This window comes from Thamnophis sirtalis, unplaced genomic scaffold, assembly GCF_051295495.1.
Source record: "Thamnophis sirtalis isolate CommonGarterSnake01/CBP01778 unplaced genomic scaffold, rThaSir2_p1.2 scaffold_3, whole genome shotgun sequence".
In the NCBI taxonomy this organism is placed as follows: Eukaryota; Metazoa; Chordata; class Lepidosauria; order Squamata; family Natricidae; genus Thamnophis; species Thamnophis sirtalis.
In genome coordinates, this window is record NW_028261383.1 from 100,289,905 (window position 1) to 100,316,408 (window position 26,504).

At 38.2% G+C, this 26,504-nt stretch overlaps 1 protein-coding gene and 1 long non-coding RNA gene across 2 annotated transcripts in view; one reads left to right on the plus strand and one right to left on the minus strand.

Moving 5' to 3' along the window:
* The window catches only part of DPYSL3 (dihydropyrimidinase like 3), a 71,795-nt gene extending 70,466 nt beyond the window's left edge, over positions 1-1,329 (minus strand). The window contains exon 1 of the mRNA XM_014053698.2: positions 973-1,329. Coding sequence (XP_013909173.1) covers positions 973-1,329 — 357 coding nt within the window. The remainder of the gene's footprint in view (positions 1-972) is intronic.
* On the plus strand, positions 1,265-25,338 carry LOC106539029 (uncharacterized). The gene is made up of 4 exons (XR_015695967.1): positions 1,265-1,361; positions 1,982-2,085; positions 20,568-20,726; positions 24,700-25,338. It is a non-coding gene; the product is annotated as an uncharacterized LOC106539029 (long non-coding RNA).
* The last annotated feature ends 1,166 nt before the right edge of the window (positions 25,339-26,504 follow it).

Sequence of the window (26,504 nt, forward strand, 5' to 3'; positions counted from 1 at the left end):
GACAGAATACTTTAGAATGTATTCTATCTGTTAGAAGATTTAACAAGAGATAACCTCAATATAAGAACTGTGGGAATGGTGGCTGTTTAAAAAAACAACACTCATCTCCAAATTAAAAACTGTGCCATTTCTGACTAAATAGATCTAATTTCACTATACTGTCCCTAAGCAATTTCATCCAATATTCTTCTCTTCCAGCTGGATGATTTTTACTCCTCTGTTGCAGTGATTTGAGCTCTTATTTCCTGTTTTTTAAACCCACAATCCAGAAACTATAGAATGCTTTTGATTTTCCACTCCAAGATCTGAGAGAAAGTTCCAGACTTAGATGAGAAAATTCTTTTTCCAGTCTTCCTGCTTTTCCCCCCCTGATGTCAAAAAGGTGAGAAAGAGGAGGGACTGAGCAAAGGTCATTCAGGGAAACCATAGAGCCTACTGTTTCTAAGGCCACTGGGCTCTCTATAGTCCACCTGAATAGCATGACTGTGCACAGCTTGCAATGATTCAGTCTTTGTAATAGTTTTAAGAATACTTTTCACTGTTTTCTGACAGCGCCCTGCCCCTGCTTGTAACCGCCACTAAGCACGCATACACACACCCCTTCGACACCGCCACAACTTTGGGGCAGGCCGGGTAGAAGTGCGAGGCCAGATCTGACCCCGGGTTCTTCTTCTCTCTCCCCCCACCCCAAGCTTTTTTTGCAGCTCTTTAGGTGGACGCGTCGTCGTTGTCGTCGGAAAGATGCTTTTTGGGGCGGAGCGCGCCAGTCTTCGCGCTCCCGTCTAGTGCACATCACCCCGGGGAGGGCGGGATTGACTCCCCGGCAAACGGCCTGAGCATCCCCGCGGGCATCCGGAGCAAGGCGGCGTCTCTTAACCCCCCCCCACCCCCGCTTCCAAGGCCACCCACCCTCCTCCTCCATCCCTTGCTGAGACCTCCGGGGGAGGTTCCCCCCTCCGCCCCTTCTCTGACCTTGTAATCCTCGTGGCCGAGGTTTTGCAGCCGCTGTTTGCCTGAGGGGGGGAGGATTTCCACGCCGCCGGCCGGGGGCTCCTTCGGGGTTGCCTCCGCCTCCGATTGCTGCTGTTGCTGGGGTTCCTGGTTCCGAGATGGGGCGCGGCGGGCTCCGCGCTGCCCCACGTTGAGAGCCCCGAAGTCCAACGTCTTGCTCTCGAAGGCGCCCTCCACGCTGCAGAACATCCCGCCATACTTCTGACGGGGCACTTGGTCGGCGGTGCCCGGGCGCGCCAGGTAGACGGGCAGATCTTCCTCCGCAGCCGCCGCGGGATCCGGCCGCTCCCGGCCTCTCCGCCCGCTGTGGGAAGCCATCGCTGAGGCCGGCAACCGCGGGAGTCACTGGGGTAAGTCAAGCCGGCGACTCCGTCTGCGAGGCAGAGAAAGAAGGGCGGGAGGGAGGGAGACTCCCCGGGCGCCACTGGCTCGACTCAGGCGCGGAGTGACTGATGACTGAGAGAGAGAGAGAGAGAGAAAAGGAGCGCCTGCTGGGAGGGAGGGAGGCAGAGGGAGGCGGCGGCGGCGGCAGCGGTGGCCACGAGGACTTTTCACACCCGCGCCGGCGCTGGCCGCAGATTTGGCTGGGCAAAGCTGCGCTCACGCACGCGCTACGCTGGCCGAGCAGCGAGTCTCTTCCCTTCGAAATCCCGGGCGGGATAGGCTTGCTACTTTCGTTTTTCCGCCCCTAGCGGATTCCTGACGCCGCTGGAGAGGCCGACTCTCTATCCCATCGTCCCCAGGCCTCCTGGCAACCGTTCGCAGTCCCGCATGTTAGGAGGGTGCTGGGAAAGCAGCTTTTGGGGATAATGGGGACAAAGTTCCACGTCAGAAGAGCATGGTCTTTTTGCTGCGTGTTTTGCTTTGCTTTGCTTATAAACTGGCGAGGGGTCTGAAACGAGAAGTAAAATGGCCCTTTTTTTTTAAAAAAAAAGGAAAAACTTTTCTTGTATGCTTGAATATTTAACAGGAGCTGTCTTCCAAGAAGAAACATTATTTTTCCCGTCTTACCTGTGTGGTTGGGTCTTTGGTTCATTGGCATAATCTCCATTAAAAGAAGTGTCAGGTAAAAAGGTAAAACAGCAAAGTTCATACCTAAAATTAAAGATTTCATCAAGTTGAATTTCATTCCTTATGACGATGTAGGGAGATTGCTATGTTTCTTTGGCATGAAAGTGATTTGCCATGGTCTTCATGATTTTTATTTCCCGCCTTCAATCATTATCTTCTGGACCACAAAGAAGGCCTTAGGTCAAACAAAAGAAGATGATCTCAAAGTCCCACATGTTTTTAACTCCCCCCCTTTTTTTTTTAATAACACAGGAAGGAATAAGTGAATCAAACCTGTCCCTACATCAGCAAATTTCATGAAAAAAAAAAACTTTGGGTTATTAATTATGGTACTCATATGACATTCACATTGTGCTGGTTTCGAATCTAAAATGTAAATCATGATAATAAGTTATGTGGTTCATAATAAAGTATGTGGTTATGTGGTTCAAATAAAGTTTATTTATTTGTTTGTTTAATTGCTAAATGTATATAATTGCCAATCTCATTTAGGTGAACTTGGGCATTGTACACTGTTAAAAAAGAACAGCGCAATATAACAACCATAAAAAAAAACTTTGCAAACATTAAAAGTATTAAAACCACAAAACATAATTTATGGATGAGTGCAATCAGTTTCTTTAATAATATAACCAACTTAACAGATTCCATATCCACATTACTAGATCCCTAGGCCAGGTGGCATAGCCCTATTAACAGCAATTCAAATGAAATCTCTATGAGTATGTCCAAAATGATTAACATTTTAAGGTACAGTCATTCCTAATTGAAAAATGTTAATATTAACACTAATCATATGTTAGTAGATTCACATTCAAATTAGCATAACCTAAAAAAGATTCTTCTAGAGCAGGGGTTCCCAAACTCCTCATCATCAACACCTTCGTGAAGTTTCAGATCATTCACTGACCTTCCCCGAACTTTTATTATATGTTATAATTTAATAAATACTGTTTTAACTAATAGCATTAAGAATCATAATATTAGCATCCCCAATGGCAGTCCTATCAATTTGATTGATATTGACTACTTTGGGGGAGCTTGTTCTAAAGCAGGGGTGTCAAACTCAAGGCCCGCCGACAGATTCGGCCCATGAGGTGCTTAGATGTGACCCTCAGGGCCACCCTGGAAACAGCGAAGGACCAGCCAGCGGTGCCTCTGCCAGTGAAAACAGAGCTAGAGAGGGCCATGTATGGCCACAATTCTGCTTTCGCTGGCAGAGGGTTGCAGGAGGCCATTGCAGTTGAAAACGGAGCTCAGGCTGGCAGAGCGTTTGGGCCACTCAGCCCCCCCCCCTTTCATGAGTGATGAGGTGGCCATGCTCCCCCTGGCCGCACCTACCCCAGCCCCCCCCCCATGTCAAACACAAACCTGATGTGGCCCTCAATGAAATTCAGTTTGACACCCCTGTTCTAAAGCCCAGCAGCAGTTCACTTTCAATTCTAAAAAGATGATTTGAAGTGCACAGAAAGGTAATTGCACCACAGGTTTGCCCTTGTTTAAAGCAATTGTATTTTTCTAATGATTGCAGAGTTGCCACATGATCCTAGGAAACTATGTGGTTGCTTTAAAGAGTGGCACACTGATACTGCATTAAAACTCACGTATTGCAAAGAATCTTTAGGGCCTGAAATCCATAGCATAGCAGAGCCCTAGACTGTTCTTTATAGAGTAAGTAACTTTCTATAACTTAAAAGCCACTGCTTGGCAGATTCCCTGATGCATAATTTAGAACTGCCATATAGAAATGTGATTACAGAATATGCAATAACAGCAAGATTTTCCTATTTGAAAATGAGGTAAGCAGACTTTGTTGTGAGCTAAATATGTAATAAAATGGAATGTAGTAGCACACTATATATTCTAAGTATGTAAACAAATTAGGACAATTCAGAACAAAATAATCCATTTAATAATTTTTTTCAAGTCAATGGAAGCGCATGTGCTTCAATTTCCATTGTCTGTTTCAATCATGCTCAACATGGTTAGAATAATATTTTATTTTGTGGCCTACATTTCAAAGATGATCCAGATACTCAAAGAGTGTTTGAAGTTTTGAAAATATGTACATAATCTTGCCATATGTTGTTAAAAAGACATATTTCATCCACAGAATTCTTTCCTCTTAGCAAAGATTACTGTCAACTTTGGAGAAATCTGCTGAGGGAAGGTAGCTTCAAGGGAAAATATATTTTGAGGCTGCATATAGCAGTTTTCCTAATTTTAAATTGTGTTCACTGTTTTATAGAAATTGAAAGCAGTTTTGACATAAGTTGCACTATTAGAAGGCTTCCTATGTGCTTAATACTAACCCTCCCCCCTCCCCAAAATCAATATGTTTGGAAATCATGGAAAAGGCTAGGTAGAAAAAGTATCTGAGTGCCAAACCAGATGAACATTAGCCATGTTTTTAGTCTGTATTATTTCTTTTTCTGTCTCCTGCCCCATATTTTTATAAACATAATATAAGCCATTTTAATAGGAACATCCTGAGGGGGCTAGGTGCATAGCCTTTGGAACTGGCTCAGTATTTTACAGCTGATTTTTGAAAGGGAAGGGGAGAGGGAAAATTTAGATTGATTTATAATGCTTTGGGGAAGTAGAAAGAGTTCTTTAGTAAATTAATTCCATGAAGGAGGATGGAAATGAAACCAATGATTTGCAAAGCTGTGAAGAGGTTAGAAAATGAAGGAAAGACCTGTCTCTGAATTTAAAGAAAAGTGACCTATTTGGACTGTAACTCATATAATATACTATCTCCAGGAAAGATCTTTCAATGGTTTCCTAGCCAAACTAGGCACACACATCACATTTTTAGAAAAGCTATGAGCTATGTCATGTGGACAGTATGCAAATATCACAATGAAATACTACTTAATAGATGCAAAACATGCTTCTACCAGATAAAGGCACCATGGTTTTCAGATGTAACATTTTATATATATTCAAAAACTGGGTTTTAATTGTGTCTATTTCCTGGCAGATATGGGAAGAGGAAGAGGAAGGTTATAAAAAGCATGCTTTTGTTCACTTTTTTCTTTTCCCCTATGTAGTACCAGTCTGCAGTCTATTCTTCAGTCTCTAACAGCTAAAGATATATAATATAATCTTCAATAGAAAAAATGGCCCTCTTACTGCACCTGATGTTATCAACTTTATTTATTTGTTGGATTGATATCCTGCCTTTCTTTCAGGCACTCAAGTGGCATGCCTATTGTTCCTTTCTCCATTTCCCTCATCCTCTAACATGTAACCTAAAAAAAGTGACTAGCTTAAAATCATCCAATGTCTGTAGCTGAGGGTGATCTTAGGCCTATGTCAGTCCAAAATCTCAGCCATATCTTATGTGACTGAACATTTAAATACAATAAGTATCTAAAATCTGTCTATAATTTTATCAGAAATATACCTAATAGTTACAGTAAGGAGTAATATATTCATATTGTTAGAAATTCTGTAGTTATGTTAACATCTTTCCTATTTAAGTTCTTTTTATGTGAATGTAAATTTTCACTGCTGCTGCTTTGATTGTTAATCAGACACCAAATGCAGGCCAAAAGTGCAGTCATCATTGTTCACTAATAATGGTATATGATTTACTGAAGTAAAGTCACTCTCTAATTTGTGACTAAATTCTTAACCATGGATGCTGATAGATAAGAGCAGGATTAGGTTTCAGTAGGTAGGGCAGGGTAAGGTTTCAGACATATATTTGAATTTAACAGATACTTGGATTGGACAGGCTTGCCCTTCACTGAATGGTCAATTCAACTCAGGTTTTGCTGTCCAGTTCTGTGAATTTTTGACTTGCACTTTTATTGAGTCTTCATATATGCCAACCAAAAGCTTCCCCATCAATAAATTCAGCAATAAAACACTCTTAGATTCCTAGACCAACTACTCAATCTCTGACTCTTACCAGTTTATTGATTATGTATGAACATCTGCTTACTTGGCTCCATGACATAACAGAATAGTCCATATCAGCTGCTAATGCCATTTTTATTCATTAGACAGTACCCATATGCAGTAGCTTGCCTGTTTTTTCTTTTCAATTCCACTTAAATGCCTGACTCATTTTTGTGAGTGAATCCTAGCTGCAAAAGAGATGACCAAACCCATAGTGAATTTTGGGTTTTAAAAAAAAACTTAGTTATTGGGGGAGTGCTGAAGAAAGCTCACTGCAATAAAAGACTGCCTACCACCTTGAAGGTATGAACACATACTCATTAATTTATGTGACTAAATAAATCATAGTTTTGAATGTTTTTCATTTTTAACTATAGATTCTTTGCCAGCCAACTTCTACTTTTTTTGAGTTTTTCAACCTCATTTTTAAAAAATGCTTAAACTAGCAAAAGTTAACATTAGCCTGAAGCATTTACTTTCTGAAAGTAGTAATTTTAGTCTATCCTGTCATTGGGACCATTATACTCCCTTTCAATAATAAATCCTGAATATATGCTTCAGGGAGAGTTGGAAGACAAACTCGGCATTCTTACTTTTTGCAGAACTCAAGAGATGTTAAAAGAGAGTGTCATGCACTACTTCAGTTTTGACTGGGTCCTCTTAACATAAAGAGCGTGATTTTTCTGTTGCTCAGCCTTATCTGCTGATCAAGTACACACTTCTACAGACCAAAAGAAGGTGTCATTATACAGGATATGGAGTGGAATTAAGTAGTGAATATTCCATATGGAATATGGAGTGGAATTAAGCAGTTAATATCCAGAACTAGCCATGATAAAGAAGACAAAAGATCAGCATTTTAATTGAACAGACTTGCTGAAGTTCCTAATAGCATTGCTTCAACGCTACATTATTTATTTACACTGCTGAGTAATGATAAATCTCCAATTGAGTGTATAATCATTATTCCTGGCATAGTAATAACATCCAAACTATATTACTCAATAGTGTATGATTCAATTGAGAGAAGCAAATATTTTTCAAAATTAGCCTCATTGTCAAATGGCTGAAAATTTGAGGTTGTTCTAGAATAATGCAGGAATGTAAAACTGAGAGGCTAATAATTAATCAACTAAATAAAAATGGTGCAGTCATGTCCTAACATTCCCAGATTAATTAGAAGTTTTAATAGAAATAATTAATAAATTATTACATTTAAAATGATTAATCTTATAAATAGTGATATTGAAAATGGAAATGAAAGTGTTAGTAATGTAAAATAATGATGACAATAGGCAGATGTATTAATATACATCATATATTGATCTTGTGCAAGAAAAGTTCCCAAAGTTATTATAAACAGTGAGGTAATAGTCACCAAACTAATTCACTGAAAGACCCATAATAATTTTCATGTGCTAGTAATTTAAAAATTGGTGGAAACATAAGAGTTGAAAAAGTAGTTGAAACGAGCAGGTTACAATATTGTGGGATTTCTGCATATAAACTGATAAAGACTTGGCTTATAAAATACAAAATGTAACTGTGGTTGAAAAGAAGAAAGTGAATAATCAATGTGACAATAGCAGAAGGTAGTAGAATAAAGAACAAAGAATTGGAGAAGATCACAAAGTACCAAAATCTGAAATTGAAAGATTATGGCATAATCTAGCCATGGTAGTCTCCGTGGTTGTTAGAGTGCAGGATGCCATACCAAAAGATCTTGAAGGGCACTTAGAAAATATTATAGATAACATTTCTATCTGTTCTATCTTATGAAAGACACTACTGCTTGGATCCATACATACAGTATGCCAATACATTATGACACCCTAGATACCTGGCAGCTGTAATTTCATATTTTTGTGTAAATAATACTCGTAATACATTATAAAAGAATATATACAGTATATCATTTTTCTGCCATGTAGGGTTAACATTTACAATAGAAATAGAAAATGCAACTGTATTTACTTAGTTCCATTAAAGTTGGTTTATATAATAGTGAAATACATAGCATTGCTCCAGTGGTGGGTTTCAAAAATTGTTGGAACCTACTCTGTGGGTGTGGCCTCCTTTGTGGGAGTGGCTTGCCACCATGTGACCGGATGGGAGTGGCTTGCCGCCCATGTGACCGGATATAAAATTATGAATTAGTACTTAGGTCGGTCCAAGTAGCTATTCAGAAACTCTGGCATTGAAGCATGCAAGTCTTAAAGCTGTCAAGTTACAAGATCCTTGCCAGTGGTGGGTTTCAAAAAATTTTGGAACCTCTTCTGTAGGTGTAGCCTGCTTTCTGGGTCCACTGGTGGAGCCTCTTCTAACCGGTTCGGTAGATTTGACGAACCGGTTCTACCGAATAGGTGCGAACTGGTAGGAACCCACCTCTGCATTGCTCTCAATTTACATAGCACATAAAACCCATCTGTAACATGCATATCTGAAGTAACAATGACTTGAAAGAAACCAACAACAAAATAGTCCTATATGGATATAATGGAAAGGTTGGCATGGACTTGAAAATCATATGGTCCAACCTCACAGCTTCATTTCTTGTTCTTCAAGTCCCTTTGGCGCCTTGGGCATGCTTCAGCTACTTAAAGGACTGCTTACTGTTGTGCTTGGTATTGCATACTGTATTCTAGATGCCCAACTAATTAAGAAAGATGGCTTCTCTTCATCTTGACATAACAGTTCTGTTAATACAACCTAGGATTGACATGCTTTTTTTGGAGCTCAATATTGGTGTATATCCAACCAATGATCCAACAAGAAGCCAGACTTTTCCAGATGTACTGCTGCCCAATATACAAACCGAGGGGGTGTTGTCCATTCCCACCCCCCACCAGCATATACTCCTGCCTTTAATTTTTTTCCCCCTTACAGATCTGTTTATACTGAGATAGGATATATCGTGGTATCTACTGTAGCTCGGTATTGTTTAAATCACCTGGCAGTGATTTTCAGAGTTTCAGGCAGAAACAACTGCCCCTCATTTTTATGTTAATATTTACTGAATAAAGTTGTGGATAATCATTTGCAGTTCTGCAAATCACAGAAATTAAGTTACTAGGGTAATTACAATGTCCACTACCTTAATTGTAGACTACCCCCTTGCCAAGGTAGGATAAATGCCACAAAATATTTCCTATTGTTTAGTTTAATTTCATTATCTTCCCCAAACATTTGGTTGCATGACTCATTCAAACATGTGCTGTCAAACACCTTTTTATTTTTAGTATGCCTCTTTTTCCAAGCTCTCCATGGAAAGAAAACTACATGATAAGAATTAAATGAACAATGGGAGGAAGTGGAAACACTGCAATTATCAGCCTTCACTTATTAAGCTTTCCTAACAACTGATGCATCTAATGGACTCCAGTCTTCTGCAACATTAAGCAATTAGAAAAGACTATATATCTCTCCCTCCCTCTCTCTCTCTCTCTCTCTGAAATACTTACAAAAATCTCTCCCTCCCCCCCCCTCCTCTCACTCTGAAATACTTGCAAAAATGCTTGCTCGGTCCTGTTAGTTACCAATTTCATCAAAAGCCTTCAGTGCTAGTAATAGTAAATAAGTTTTTTTTCAACCAAGTTTGTGATTAAGTGAAATCAAGCTTTATTTAATTGATTGCTATTTCAGTTTTCAGCTTATCCTTAGGTTTTTTTCTCTTCTCCTTTTATTTCATTAATGTACACATTAGATAATGTACATGAATAAAATACTTTATATTTCATCTAACTTATATAATATGGAAAATCCAATTTAGTGTATTGATTAAGGCATTAGGGTAAAAGCTACAGTAGAAGACTATGATTTCTAGTCCCACCTAAAAGTGGAAATCACTCTTGGAACTTGTAGACTATTAATTCGACATTATTAATTTTGAAATTAATTTATTCCATTGTATAATGGAATATTATAATTATAGGTAATTCTTGCTATGAGTATCAAGCAATACACTGCCAATAACGACCAGCTACTTATACAGTGCTGGTATGTATCATTTACTTCAAAATATGATAGGTTAGTTAGCCCTGTAATATTTGGGAGTCCTGCTTCACATTCTACAGCCCTAGACTTTGCCCTGAAATTTTTCAGCACTGTTTGTTTATTTTGTTTGTTTATTTTATGCTTACAGCTGTCTCCTAAGATGTTTTGCAGAGGAGATTTTCTCAGATTTTCTGAGCAAAGATTGAGTCTTGACCTTATTCCAATATCTTGACCACTATATTCTTTTACCATGCTACATTCCTTTACAATTCTGTAAAATGATACCTGTTTTATAGTTTTCATCAGCCTTGGAAACTAAGATGTTTAGATTTTAGTTCTCAGAGTTCTTTGCTGCCTGAAGAATTCTGGGAGTTGAAGTCCACATGCCTTAAAGTTGCCAAAATTGAGAAATACTAATATAAATTGTTTAAATAAATAAATGAATAAAGCATTTCTCCATCCTTGCGGAGAAATGAGCCAAAACTAAAATCCTTTCCCTTCGCCTTCTCTTTTACAGAAGGCATTGAAAAAAACAATTGTCTGCACATAGCTTATTCCTCTCAAACCAAGGAAATAAAGTCCTCAGGGAATAAGTCTTCTTTTCCCTGCAACTATATTGATGAGAAATGATATTAAAATGGCTTTCTGGTAGACTTGGAAACCACATGTTTCTGCAATTATACACAAAATGTTTATAATGCAGGACTAACTAAATTTTCAAAACTAATACATAGTTAATTGCCCAAGTAATCCATTGAAAATGCAATAAAGGAAACCACAACAGGAAAGATATTTCAATTACATTTGTCTTCCAAAATATAATTCTGGTAAAAGTGAAGCTCTCTATATGACTCTTAATAAAGATAAATGTTGAAAATAATAGATGAAAGTAAGCAGGTTTCCTTGATATTGCTGCATACCTGTGATGCTGCAGATTATTGTTTAGAGTAGTCTGAAAACACTCAAAAATTATTTTAGAGCGAGATTTCTTAAGTATCAGAAATTTATTTTTCCAAGAGGATGTTATTCTGAAAATTTAGTTGCTCCTCCTATTTTCACCAAAAGGCAGGATTGTATTAATCCTTAGATCAGGACACAAAATGACCTGGCCATTTTCCTGCCTAAGTTCCCTGGATATTGCTTTATGGAATCCCTTCATTTCTCTCTCTTTATTTACATCACTGCCGGTAGTTCTATTCCTCTGTATCACAGTATAGATGAATATGATTTCATTGGGATTGCCATGAGTAGATGCTTCAGCATTAAAAAACTGATGAGCTTTCTTGCACCTCCAAGAAATCTAAGACCTAAAATTCCATTAAAGATAATGACACTAGATGTGTTCGGTAAGTTCCCTGTTGGGAAAGCGAATGCTTTCAGAGAAGCGTTGTGAAAGTTGTGTTTGAGAACACAGAAACCAGCATACAGAGACACTGCAGTTTAAATAGGCTTTTATTTTCGTGGAAATAAAGGTATCAGAGTCCATCAAACAGTCCAAGTCATACACAATTAAGACAGTCATTCATCAACGTCTTTCAGTTAAGGGATAATCCAAATAACATAGTCCAGTATCATATAATCAGTTCAGTACTCAAAGTTTGCTAGCAGTTGCAAAACTTACAATAGCTCAGGGCACTTTCTAACAGCTAGCTTCCCAAAAACTCAGATCAGCCCAGCATCTAACAGAGAGCTAACAGTCATTCTGGCTCCCTCTTATGGCCGATTGAGGAAAACAGCAACCAATCACATTTTACAGTATGATTTAAAGAAACAGGTACAACATTGTTACATGATTTATATATTGCCAACCCAACCGTTAGATTATATTCCTAACAAGATGCATTGAACAACTGCATTGTTTCACTTAACAATGGTGGCAAAAGTGATAAAATTGGACACAACTCACTTGACAAGTTCCTTTCTTAGTGACAGAAATTCTGATTCCAATTATGGCCATAAGTGTAGGATTACATGCAATTCTTAGATTCAGTCAACAACAACACACTACACTTGTCTATATTACAGCCAGTTACTTGTTTCTTGCTAATATTATTTGCATGGCTGTTTTTAACCCTCACATATCATGTGACTATAACTGCTCCATGATTGAAGCAACATACAAGCTGATCAATAATTAAAAGGCCAAAGTTGGACAAAATTTTAGTCACAACTCTGAATACAACCTAGCCTGCACACTACAGAATTGTTCCTACCACAGTTTCTTTTGAGCAACTTTGAAGTTGTCCAGACTGCTGTGGTAAAAGAGAAGTGGAAGAACCTTAAAATGATAGGTGGTCTTTTTGAAAAATTATAGGCTGTGTTTTCGAAGGAAAAAGGCAGGCAAAATCTACACAAGGGAACTCTGTAGATCCTGATTTCTAGGGGAAAAATCTGGATATCTTGCAAGATCTCTCAAACTTGGATATCTTGCAGGCGTTATGGATTAAATGCTGTGGCAATGGAAGATAAATGACAGCTCTCTTAGATTTTCTCAAAGTTCATGCATCTTTCTCTATCAGGACAGATCTTGTATTCATTAAGTCTCGAAGAGCAGGAAATAACTGAACGGTGACAGATATAATCAGTAAAAATGTTTAGCCTTGAGAGTACATCCGAGTTTAGTCACTGCACAAATATCTACTGTATCCTGTAGACATAAATATAAAATGGTAATTTATAACATATATGTCCTAAGCCTACCTTGCCCTTCTTCCCTTATTGAGGGGAAACATGCTCATTTTTTAGAAATGTTTTTATAACTTATATTATTATTTATCTGATAATAGAAAACAGTTTCTAGCAAAATTACCTCTACTAACAATTAGATGACTTTATTATATCCAAGAACATAAGACTATAAATTACTATGGTAGTATTGGATATATGTAATCTTTGCTGTTAGTGTATATCCTAGGCAACTAGTTCAGTTTCCAAACAATTTAAATTTTACATGCTATTGCAGAACTATATATAGTCCTTAATTTACAACAGTTCATTTAGTGACCAAAGTTACAATGGCACTGAAAAATGTGGCTTATGACCATTTTTCACAGTTACAACCTTTGCAGCATCTCTGTGATCATGTGATCAAAATTCAGATGCTTGGCAACTGGTTCATACTTACGACCATTGTGGGTCATGTGATCCCCTTTTTGTGACCTCCTGACAAGCAAACTCAATAAGGAAGTCAGAGCCACTTAACAACCAACTTACTAATTTAACAACTGTAGTGATTCACTTAAACTGTGACAAGAAAAATCATAAAATGGGGCAAACTCACTTAACAAATGTCTCACTTAACAGAAATTTTGGGCTCAGTTGTGGTTATAAATCGAGTACCTGGTTTTTATATATATATCTCCTTTGGTGCTAGATTTCTTTTTAAAGATAAATTATTCCATAAAATAATAGAATAATAGAATAATATTTAGGTACAGCAATTGTGTCACCATATTGTTATCACTGTTCCTATGTAATTTGATTTGTAGCTGTTTGGGGTGTATGTGAAAAATCTGTTTAGATAAAATTATGTCAGACATTTCTGTATTAAGGAAAATGTATGAAAGCAAACTACAGGTAGTCCTCAACCTATGACCACAATTGAGCCCAAAATTTATGTTGTTAAGTAAGACATTTGTTAAGTGAGTTGGCTCCATTTTATGACTTTTCTTGCCACATTTGTTGAGTGAATTACTGCAGTTCTTAAATTGGTAACATGGTTGTTAATTGAATCTGGTTTCACCACTGATCTTGCTTGTCAAAAGGTTGCAAAAGGGGATCTCATGATTCCAGGACAATGCAACTGTCATAAATGTGAGTCAGTTGTCAAGCATCTGACATGACCATGAGTATGCTGCAATGGTCATAAGTGTGAAAAATGGTCTTAAGTCACTCTTTCAGTGCTATTGTAACTTTGAACAGTCACTAAATGAACTGTTGTAAGTTAAGGATTACCTGTACATGAGATTTATTCAACCATAATTGTAGAAAGCTTCTGAAAAGTTTCAGTTGATGCAGAATGAAAATTTCTAAGAATATACAACAGATTTTCTAAGAGGCTACAACAGTAGGGGTTTTTCAAAGGAAGGGATGGTTCTCAAGCAAACTTAACTGGAAAAGTATCAGAAAGCATGAAGAAAGAACTAACTGAGCCTTGATAGTAGTTATAAAAGTGAATGAAAACCAGGGGTGAGTTCCTGCCAGTTCTAACCTCTTCTATAGAAGAGGTTCCACAAATCTACAGTGCCGTTTAGAACCGGTTCCAGCTCCCTCCCCCTGCCCGTCCGCATATCCTCAAGATGAAGAGCGAGAGGAGGAATTCTGGGAGTTGAAGTCCACAAGTCTTAAAGCTGTCAAGTTTGAACATCCCTGGGTTTTTTTTTCTAAAGGGTTAGGGGTGGAAGGGTTTTGTAACTTGACAGCTTTAAGACTTGCGTGCTTCAAATGCCAGAGTTTCTGAGCCAACATTTTGGTTGCTCAGCGTTGTTAAGTGAGTTTCACCATATTTTATAAGTTGGCCACGCCCACCTAGTCACATGACTGGCAAGCCACTCCCACAAAGCAGGCCACACCTACAGAAGAGGTTCTAAAAATTTTTGAAACCCACCACTGATGAGAACTATAATATTTTGTAATTATCTCATAGATTGACATGCTATGTATATGTTATGTGCCTGACTTGATCCTGACTTGAGAGTGGATATTGAAGCTGGCCTACCAGACTTGAGTTAGGAAGGTATCCATGAGCAGGTTAATGTGTGAAATCTGCTTTTTCCCGTATGTATTGGACTCTGGATAAATAACAATAAGTAACACTTAATATATAACTTATTTCCCAAATGATTCAGAGTATAGCCAAATTTCCTTTATACCTAATTTAATAGTTCAGCTGATGTTTATTTCCTAAAGATACTCAAACTGCATTTCTAATAATATGGTAACTTATGTTATCATAAGTTGAAGAATGGGTGAAGAATGGAGAAGAGGCCTGTGTGACTTCTCACAGCTCTTTATTCCATATTGCCTGTGAGGCAACTGTTTCTCCCTGGGTGACAGAGCTCCTTTTATCAGCCCACAACCAATCAGGAGAAATTGTTTTCCTGCTCCAACAGAGAACCAGACTGAGAACTTCAACTGACAACTATATACAATACATAACAGTAACACTTTAGTTGGGCTCTGTATTCCTTAACAAGGAAAAATCTATTTACAGTTGAAGCCAATACCTCTTACACAAGCCAACATTTGTATAACCCATTAGACTGTATATCAGACATCTTGGATAGTTTTAAAATTTCCTTGAAAAATTCATCTCCAAAGTCAGTTTTTATTCCACCTTATAGAGAGCAACTTGGTCTGCATTCCGAAAGTGATTTCAGTGAGGGGTTCAGTTGCTCACAACGTAATGACCATGATTCCAGATCACTAGGATGGAAACTAATCAAGGAGAAAAGCAACCTGGAATTAAGGAGATACTTCCTAACAGTGAGGACAATTAACCAGTGGAACAGTTTGCATTCAGAACTTGTGGGTCCTCCATCATTGGAGGATTTTAAGAAGAGACTGGACAATCACTTGTCTGAAAAGGTATAAAATCTCCTCCTTGAGCAGAGGGCTGGACTAGGAGACCTCCAAGGTTCCTTCCAACTCTATTCGGATTCTGTTAAAAGGAAATCCCATTTACAAAGAACATAAATATTTTCTTACAGGGGATAACAGTTCAGGAAGGCAACTATTTAGTAGATACAGTAGAGTCTTGGTGGGAAAACTCTTGTGATTGGAAAATAATTACAAGATACTTTACTCAGCTGCTATGATTTTAGTGTTTGCATTTGTGGTTGTAATTGTTCTTAATTTTAACATTTGCTACCCAAAATCACTAGTTGAGATGGGAAGCTGCTATATATAAAAATCATTAAATAAATAAAAGGTACTTGTTTTAGTACTTTTGACAAACAGAATCACACCACCAAAAATTTATTTTCCAACTAATTTAGGCATTGAAAAATGGGCAGGGCATACGAAATCTGCAGATCATGGTTTGCCCTTCCTGATCCATGTAACCATGCCAGCTTCTGTATACTTTAAAAAAAACATTTATATACTGCCACCTCTCTATGCAAAGCAACTCTGGGAAGCTTTCAAAAAATAAAATAATAAATATGAAAGCGTTAAAGTTAACAAGAATTAAACAAAACTAAGACTCAAGGGCACAAGATGTTGCAAGATGGGGTCTCTATTACTCCATTCTACCTCCAGAGTAAAGTGCCCCCATTGGGGACCCAAGCTAACTGGCAAGTTTTAAGGCTTTTAGATCTCACATCTGGTGGCAGAATGTTCCGAAGTGCAGAATAAGAGAAGAAAAACCAACTTACTTACCAGAGTACAAACTACTGATCGATTGATCGATTGATTTAGAGACCACCCAATTCCTCAAAGACTCTGGGCCTCTTATAATATACACAAAGAAAGACTAAACTTTTTAAAAATGTGTGCCTGGAAGGCTATAACAACCAAATATATCCCAAAGCTGGAAAAACAAATAAACATCCAGCAATCTGCCATAGCTGGATTGTAATGGGTAGAAACTAATCAAGAAGCAATGGTGGAAATTAATCAAGGAGATCAACTTAGAACTAAGGGGAAATTTCCTGACAATTAGAACAATTACTCAGTGGAAGGCTTGCCTGCAGAACTTGTAAATGCTCTGGCACTGGAAGTTTTAAAGAAGAGATTGGATAACCATTTGTCTGAAGTGGTATAGGGTATTCTGCCTAAGCAGTGGGTTGGACTAGAAGACCTCCAAAGTCCCTTCCAACTCTGTTATTGTACTCTATTCTAAGCCCTAGGCCCATGATGGCGAACCTATGGTACACGTGACACAGGTGGCACACAGAGCCCTCTCGACAAGCATGTAAGCTGTCGCACCAGCTTAGCTCCACCGCGAATGTGCATGTGCCTCCTGCAGGCAAGTTGATTTTTGGGTCTCTGCTGCGCACCCACAGAATGCATTTGGAAGATGCGTGTGCATGTGGGGAATGGGGGATCACATGAATGAGGGCGGAGGGAGGGTGAGGGATGGCGCCCCCACATCCAGCCCATTTTTCCTCCCACGAGACTGCAGGGAGGCCTACTAGGCCCAAAATGAGGCACAGGGGTATCACACGTGCATCCACAGGAGGCGGGGTGTGTCACACACGCATTGCATTATGGGTGCAGGGACACCACAAAAAGGTTAGCCATCACTGCCCAAGGCCTTTGAGCAAAGCCATGTTCTTAGTGATGTCTGGAAGAACACTTTGTATTGCACGCAGAAGCCAATTGGCAAGCAGTGTAACTCACAAATCAGGTTATGCATGGTATAATTCTACTGTCCCTGCCACCACAAATTAAGCCAGCTGTAGCTTCCCAGTGATCTTTAAGAGCAACTTCATTTAGGGCCCATGGTAGAGTAATCTAGTCGGGAGATGACAATGTGGATGATCCACTAAAAAGAGTCCTGCCATAGGAAAGGGCACAACTGGCAAAGTTGTCAGCCCTTCAAGGCAAACATGTAGGTCAGCACTACTTTTATAAGCTTTAAAAAGCTGTAATAACAGAATCTGGCAAGTCTGAATGTATCTTCCCTCTTAACATTATGAGTACTAGGAAGCAGTTTGCCTGAGATGTTTACTCACATTCTTGCTTAGACTCAAACCCGTTTTATGTGACTGTTGCCTTTGTAGTGGGTCTTCCTCCTGTGCCTCTTTCCACCAAATTCACAGATGAAACCTGCACAAAGGTCTTCCTGTGCACAATTCTCACCTCATCCTTGGGCCAAACTTGTGAGTCCACAAGGACTCCAGATTGCACATCAGTCTTGAAAATATGTCCCCCTCCATAACCAAAGATAAGAAATCCTCAAATTGAGGGGATCTTAATAAGCACAATCACACAGTATTGTCAGGATTTTACTATTTATTTATTTAAAACATTTGCATAGCTGCCTGTCTTTTAATCATCTCTGGGTGGCTTCCAATTATAGAGCGAAAGATTCAGAGTGAGTTTGTTCCTCCTCATCCAGACCTGAGCAGTTTCCAATCCCTGTGTCAGGGCTTCTCCAGCCTAAGGTCCAGATATACAATTCAATATCAATCAGTGTTTAGATGATGCCAGAACCAAACCAATAGATGACCTCACTCTGCAGTTTGATGTAAATATTAAACAGAAGGGGCAAGACTATAGAGCCTTCAGGCACTTCAAATGAGGAGCTGGGAAAATTTTCTTCATTGTACTACTCTATTGTAAGTCAGTATTTTTCCTCCTTGTACTAAAGATACATAAATAAATTTATATTAGAAATAATTTAGTTGCATATGAAATAATGAAAGGCATGAACTCTTATCTTTAGCAGATTAGATGATCTTGTTTTTAGGGAAGTTCACAGTCAAGTTCCTTACAATCCAGAATTTCTGCTCTTGGATGCTGGTGTTACTTTGCAAATCTCTTCTTTGCAAGTAAATGTTATTTTTAAACTCAGGTTGAGAATATGCATAATATTAAATCCTGTGTGTGTGCATATGGTTGAGCGGAGGTTCGTGTATGTGTGATCTGACAGCAATTTAAGAGTTTTTAAGGAGGGATATATGCAGGGGTGGGCTTCAAAAATTTCAGCAAGGATTGCTGGGTGGGTGAGGCCATTTTACGTATGGACTAGTCAGCCTCCTACACCACATTGGGGGGGGGATCATTTTCACCTTCCCCAGGCTCTGGAGGCTTTCTTCAAGCCTCTGGGAGGGTGAAAACATCCTCCCCCGGGCTCTGGGGGCCCTCTGGAGGCCAAAAACAGGCCCTTTTCCAGCTTTCCAGAACGACTAGGAGGCCCATTTTCCCCTCTCCCCGAGCCTTCACCCATCCCTGCATTTACTTGCATCCAAAATGGGTCGCATGGAGACTCTTGGAATGGGCAGGGTGAGGTGGGGTGGGAGGGGCCAGCCAGGGATGGGATTTGGAGATTGTCCAAACTGGCCATAACGTTAGCTATGAGTTCTTCTAAACCTGGGTGAACCCATAGTAGCCCACACCTGGATATATACATCTAATTTCTACCAAAGACATGAAGGGAAAAAAGCTAATTCTTCTTTTGTTGTTTAATAGTTTGACTCATAAAAACTAAATTCAAAGTACAGTAGTGCCTGGAATGAAACAGAACTATTAAACACTTGGTTTTGGTTTTTTTTCTTTAATGCCAGCCATATGAAAGAAGAAATGTCCAAAGGAAAGCCTATAGAGACATACTTTTGGCCAAAAAATGAGGCTAGATATTGGCAGAAGTTTGTTTTGAGAAACAGTTGCTGCTGGACAAAGTAATAACAGATGAAAATCTGTTTTAGTCTTACTGTTCTAAAATAGAACATGCTGTATATCTAGAAAAACAGATGCTCTAAATTTTGGCCAGTGAATTTCATTTAAAAAAAAAAAAAATTAAAAAAACCCTGTTGCTTTGTTATAGCTGTTGAAGATATTTATTGAGGCAATACTATAGCAATAGCAGTTAGACTTATATATCGCTTCATAGGGCTTTCAGCCCTCTCTAAGCGGTTTACAGAGTCAGCATATCGCCCCCACAGTCTGGGTCCTCATTTCACCCACCTTGGAAGGATGGAAGGCTGAGTCAACCTTGAGCCGGTAAGATTAGAACCGCTGAACTGCAGATAACAGTCAGCTGAAGTGGTCTGCAGTACTGCACCCTAACCACTGCGCCACCTCGGCTCCTTTTTCTTGTTTTAAATGACTACTGATCCAAACTGACAATACTTCCACTATATATCCCAACTTTTCCATATGGATAATCCAGATTGCAGATTACTATTTGTATGATACCGATATACTATGTTATCTACATTATTTGCTGGCAGAAATAATATGAAATAACAAGATTTCCGGGAATAGTACAGAGGTTATAATAAAACTCCATGTAAACTGAAGAAATATAGTTTCTCATGTAATACTGTGTTCTTGATTTATTTTGTGTTAAAATTAAAAAATACTTTATTATGATATCATCTAGAAAAAGAAACAACAAATATTCAATAGAATAAAAAAAAATGGATCCCTGCAAAAACTAACTGGTCTAATTCATTGATTTTGCGGAAAAGTAAGGTCATAACTCCAGTTCATGAATGAAAATACATCAAAATTAAAATTAGGGAGCATGAATCTTAACGGAGATGTTCACTTGTAGAGTATTCAATAGCATCTTATTATACTAGCCAGAGAAAGCTGTCCGCCTTCATCAATCAGGAAAGACAGTTAGGCTCCAGGATTTAGCAAGGGAAGCTGAAAGCATGAAATGAATGAGTTCAAAGCCTTTGAACATTTGAAGAAGCTGTTATGTGGTATTGTGCTGATATAAAGCACAAAAGCTTCCTAGCAGAATGGGAAAAAACAAGTAACTTGGCAAAAGCGAAAGAGCTCCCACAGATGCTCCATTCACAGCCAGCAATGACTTACTTAGAGTAATGCATACTTAAGTACTTGATATATTTAAGGTTATCATTCATGTCAGTCCTGCATTCATTTGAACTTGTCCTCTTCCTTTGTAGTGGCTGCCAAATAACATTATGGGAGAGAATGTAAAGAAAAATCTTGTCAGCAGAAACAACCACATCAGGAGGACAGTCAAAACCCCTTAAATTAAGCAAAGCAGTGATAAACAGAGCACTATATTTAGCATCATTCTCAGATCCATACTACCCGGCACGGTAAGGTTTTACTTGCAAATTCAGGCTAATATTATGCACTTCAACATCAAAGATCTTAGAGAAGATTTCTGTGATTTTTAATCTGATAAGTGATAGCACTCACTTAGAAAATACATCAAGATGAAACCTCAATAAAGATGAATTAGAATGGATTTGCCCATTTTCCCCTTGGGAAATTCATGACTGTCAAAACCAAGCGGGTGTATATTTGCACTTGGGAGGTGGTTCTTCATCTCTGCCTTCGCAGAAACAGTACTGGAGCTATAATAAGGATAAGATGCCATTCCATAACAAAGAAAATGTAAAGGACTTTGGGTCCTAACCAGAAATAGCTAAGGCTTCAAAAGGCGTGCCAATTTGTCAAACTCTCAAATTATAGGTTATGACCTTCATTTTTTTTAAAATATCAGAGTTGCCTTTTTTGCAATAATCGTTATTTCAACATAGTACATTAATGTTGGTTTATAAACATATAAAATGGTCATTTGGATTTTCCCTCCTCCTGTCATTAAAGGAGAAAGAACTTCATGCTCAATTTATCAGGACAAATTGAGAGTTTTGCAATAAAGGTATTAGAAGTGGCCATCCCCAAAGACATAAATAAATAATTTTGGATTATTTATTAATTAAATAATTCTTCATTAAATTCTTCTGTACATTAATTAGTGCAGGACACTTATATTTCTATTTATTAATCAATCAGGCCACTGCGGATAGGAAGATCTGGTGTTTGTGTGTGTGTGTGTGTGTGTGTGTGTGTTTGTGTGTGTGTGTGAAAATAGGCAAAATATTCTTATCCGTTTTTACAAATGTATAATGTCAATACATGCCCAACAGAGGTGGGGCTTAAATCCCAATGCTGTGCCCATCATCTTGCCTGTTTTGACCAATCTTGCAAATGTCATTGATTGGATAAATGTATACATTCATTTTCCTTTCCATGTTCTCATCTATGTAACAAAAATAACTTGCTCCATTTAGCAAACCATTATAGACTATTATTCACAGATTGTTCACATATTTTTTCTCAGCTTGCATCTAGCAATACAATTTTCAGTGGTGTAAGTTTCAATATTCAGTTTAAGCTAAATAGTGAACGTTGTTTGATTGAATTCAATTTTAAACAAAGAAAAATCAAGGAATAGCCAATAAAAGGTCTCTTTGTTGAATCAAATTAGGTTCATGACTAAACTTTCACATTTTCTACTAAAAGAACCCATTTGGACAACAAGAACAGGAATCCAGCTGAATTAGAATACCCATTTTGCTCATCATCCATTTTCCATGGAGGTCTGCTAAACAGGAAGTTGTCAAAAGGATATCAGAACAATTGTGCTTAAGGATGCTGGAAATTGTAGTTCAACATCCACTGGGATGTCAAAGCTTGTGTGTCCCAGGCCTGAGGGACAGAGTAGAATGCAATTTAAATAATTGTTTACATAGAATGGATTCATCTTTCTAGCCTGCAATTAGAGGTTAATAGCTTTCAATACTTTCAAAAATTTCTCAAAATGCCTGTCTTTTTGAGTTATTAAGGAAATATGAGAAATTAACTATAAGTGTTCAGACACTTAAGCTTCTGCTGGAATATATCTCCAAAAAGAATGCCTGGATCCCAATGATGGGAGACAGGTTGTTTCTTCTAATGTTAAGAGTCCAGCATGCAATTAACTGGGAAGAATAAGATCTATTATTTAGCAAAAGAATGCATTATAGAAGCTGCCTCATTAGCCTCTTGCAACAGAGAAAACACTTTGAGATAGAGACTTCTTGCTAATTGTTCCCAGGCTGCATTGAAGATGTAAAGGCATAGTAGAAGAGTTAGGTCATTGCATTGTGATTTGGAGACCAGAAGAAACCTGAACTTAACAAGATGATGGTGGTGTGTATGTATGTGTGTGAAAGAGAGAGTTTTGCATCTCCAAAAACAAAACAAAACTAAGATGTTGCCAACAAGGATTTCCTCCCAATCTTTAAAAGACTAAGATGATAAAAGATAGCTTGGCATAGTGATTAAAGGCACCAAGCTAGAAACCAGGCGTCCTTGAGTCCTAGTCCCATTTAGGAAGGAAGCCAGCTAGGCAGGGGTGGGTTCCTGCCAATTCTAACTTCTTCTATAGAAGAGGTTCCATAAATCTACAGTGTCATTTAGAACCGGTTCCAGTTCCCTCCCGCCGCCCGTCTGCACACCATCAAGATGAAGAGCGAAAGGAGGAATTCTGGGAATTGAAGTCCACAAGTCTTAAAGCTGTCAAGTTTGAACACCCCTGGGTTTTTTTTCTAAAGGGTTAGGGGTGCAAGGACCTTGTAACTTGACAGCTTTAAGACTTGCATGCTTCAAATGCCAGAGTTTTTAAGCCAGCATTTTGGTTGCTAAGCAAGAGCGTTGTTAAGTGAGTTTCACTACATTTTACAAGTTGGCCATGCCCACCCAGTCACATGGCTGGCAAGCCACTCCCATCCAGTCACATGGCTGGCAAGCCACTCCCACCCAGTCACATGGCTGGCAAGCCACTCCCACCCAGTCACATGGCTGACAAGCCACTCCCACAAAGCAGGCCACACCTATAGAAGAGGTTCTAAAAAAATTTGAAACCCACCACTGCAGCTAAAGCCTGTCACACACACTCAACCCTAGGAAGCAAGTAAGGGCAAAACACTTTCAAAAAACCTTTTCAAGAAGACTGCAGATATTTGTCCAGGCAGTCATCAAAAGTCAACGCTCTTGAAAGTGTGTGTTTGTGTTGAAACTTTGGGCAAATCTGATTTTGGGAGTAAAGAGTATTCTTCCTATTTAATGTAACTGTCTGCAGGGGCACAAGGCTACTGAACACTTATCTGAAAATATATCAGTTCTTGTCACAAGAACCAGCTGCTTGAGTTGAAGGAACAGGAAAATGTTTTATTTCTATAGGTAGTCCTCAACTTTTGACCACTATTGGGATCAGAATTCTAGTCATAAATCATAGTGGTCATACATTGAGGCACCACATGAACAGACTAAACTTTGACTATTTTTATGACAGTTGTTAAGTGAATCCTGACATCATAAGTCTGACTCCACTCTCCTAAATGGACATTTTTGTCTTGGCTGTCTTGGCAAGGGTACTGTTAACTTTCCAAGTGAGGCTCCTAGAACAGAACTGCTAGCATCAACCAAGCAAAAATATAATTGGAAAAAAAAAAGGGAATTATAAGCTTATTAAATAAATTATAATTTTTTAAAAATAAATTAAAATAAGAATACACAAATTAAATACATCCAAACCTATTGTATTTAGGTTAAACTTACTTTAAAACCATGATCAAAATGGTTAACAAACCGGAACTACCATAGTTTACTTTTTAAATTTTATTCTCAGTCATTCTAATCCATCAGAAATTGATTTTTAGGGCTGGAAGAAAAGGAAGAAGTATTTATCATTTGGCCTTATATTGAAACAGCAGTTTTAGTGTGGGGAATGGGCCTTTCCACTTGAAGGATTCAGTTTTCATTGCAGGTTTTATAATTTTATCTGTATATTTCTCTCAGGATAACAACCTAGCCATTGATTGGAGCATAGGATTTCTAATAAGGAAAGGTTGTTCCAAACTGGACAGAAGGCCCTTCAGGTTAAAGGCCATCTGGTACTCCTTTAAAGTAGGCATGATAATGTCTGCTTGTTTCATCTCCCCCCACAATAAAGCTGTAATCAGCATGTAATTAGGGAATCCTTGATCCCACAGATTAGGAAGTCTTTTCTCTGAGGACTCCATCTGTTGTGGTGCAACTCATAAAAGAAGCTTTACATTCTCTGCTCCTAACCTTGACTTGAGCTGTGATGCAGTTTTGGTGCAAAATGACTTATATTATGTAGTTTGCTATTGGAAATCTTCTAAAGCCTTTTATTATTTATTTGTTTATTACATCTTTATCCCCATTTTATTATTTTGCTTTTTAAAATAATAGGTTGTTTTTTTTCCAACTCTGTAGGAATTTTGAAGGTGTTGGAATAACAAGGTATAGAATTCTACTTAAGAAAAAAGAATGCATCGGTGTTTCTTCAGAGGGATGGCGTTTCTCTTTGCAGGTCAGATTGTCCCTTCAGCGTATTTGATTGCAACACACAGAACACTTTTAAGAACACAATCTTTAATTTCACTTCTTTTGAGGCCCTTTTATTCTACACAGTTCGCCATGCACAATGGAGGAAGCGAAGCTGAAGGAAAATACTTCCTCTTGGGCCATGCAAGATTCACCTTTGTGAATTTTATCCTGATATATTTTTTTAAAATATAAATTTATTTCAAATTTTACTGATTAAGCAGACTGTTTCACTTGGTAATGTTATATTCTACGTTGGTGTCTAGATCCTGTCAAAATTGCCTTTATTTACGAATATGTACCTTTTCTTGTTTCTATAAACATCTTTTCAGAGTTGACAATTTTTTTAAAAATGTGGTATGGTAGTCTTGAAAAACAATGGTTTTTCTCATATTATGTGTTTTATGTGTTCTCACTAATATCCAGTATTCAAGAATGTCTTATGAGGCCTTACATATTAGTTTAAGAATGTTTTACTGTAAAGCCAGCAGCACACTTCCAAACATTAAAGCTTAAATCAGTTCCAGATCCCGTGTTATGTATTTTATTGCCTTAGCAACATACACAGCAATATGTTCTTGTTCTAACTCTTAATAAAGTCAGAATATTTGCCTCCATTTAATTGTTTTAAGTGCTTATGAGTTCCTTCTGATTTACACTGGAGCAAACCTTTGGAGTGGACTTGTTCAGTGAGTCATAGAGAATAATATTACACATACAAAAACCATTTAAAGATACAGTTCTTTAAAATTAAAAAAAAGTTTTAACAAGATTGTAACAAGAAAATATTTATATTACTTATGAACTGAGCTTGAACTATGAGAAAGCAAAGCTATGGGTTAAAGCTTTTAATTATCCAAATCTTTGTAGTTATAAAATGTATATTCTTTCTCTGCTGAGTTTTTCTTTTTCTTTTCCTTTTCCTTTTTTCTTTTTCTTTTTTGCAAACTGCCTCTTCAAGAGCCCTCTATTGTGGAATAGCCTGTCTGTAGCCTTGTATCATACTCTTCTACCTACGAGCTTACATACTTAGCCAAAAAAGACACAATATTTTGTCTCTTTGACAACAGATGCAATAAAAGCAAAACTCAGCTGCCATCTCAGGAAGAAATATGAAAAGGACCTTTTTGTTTTCTCAGCAGGGTTGAAAATTTCAACAAAAACAGCATGATATTTAACTCTTCATTAGAAGAAGATGAAGTTTTCATCATCCATTTTTCTTCAATGAGCATTTATCTTAGTTGACAGTTTTCATCCAAGCAGGAATCAAGAGAACTCTTATCTACCAGAGAAGGCAAGGAGCAAGACTAGAATTCGCACCTACGCTCTTGTACCAGGTAACCAAAGTCTGGAATTCTGTGGCATTACAGAATAACAGAGTTGTAAAGGAAGTCTTCCAGTGCAACAACCAGCTGAGTCAGGAAGCCCTATACCCTTTCAGAAAAATGGTTGTTCAATCTCCTCTTAAAAACGTCCTGTGTTGGCTCATTTACATCTTCTGGAGCAAGTTGTTCTACTGAATAATTGTTCAGACTCTCCTTAGTTCCAGATTGCTTCTCTCCTTGATTAATTTCCATCCATTGCTTCTTGTCTTGCCTACTGGTGCTTTGGAAAATAGGTTGACCCTTTCTCCTTTCTGGCAGCTCCTTAGATATTGGAACACTGCTATCATGTCACCCTCTAATCCTCTTTTC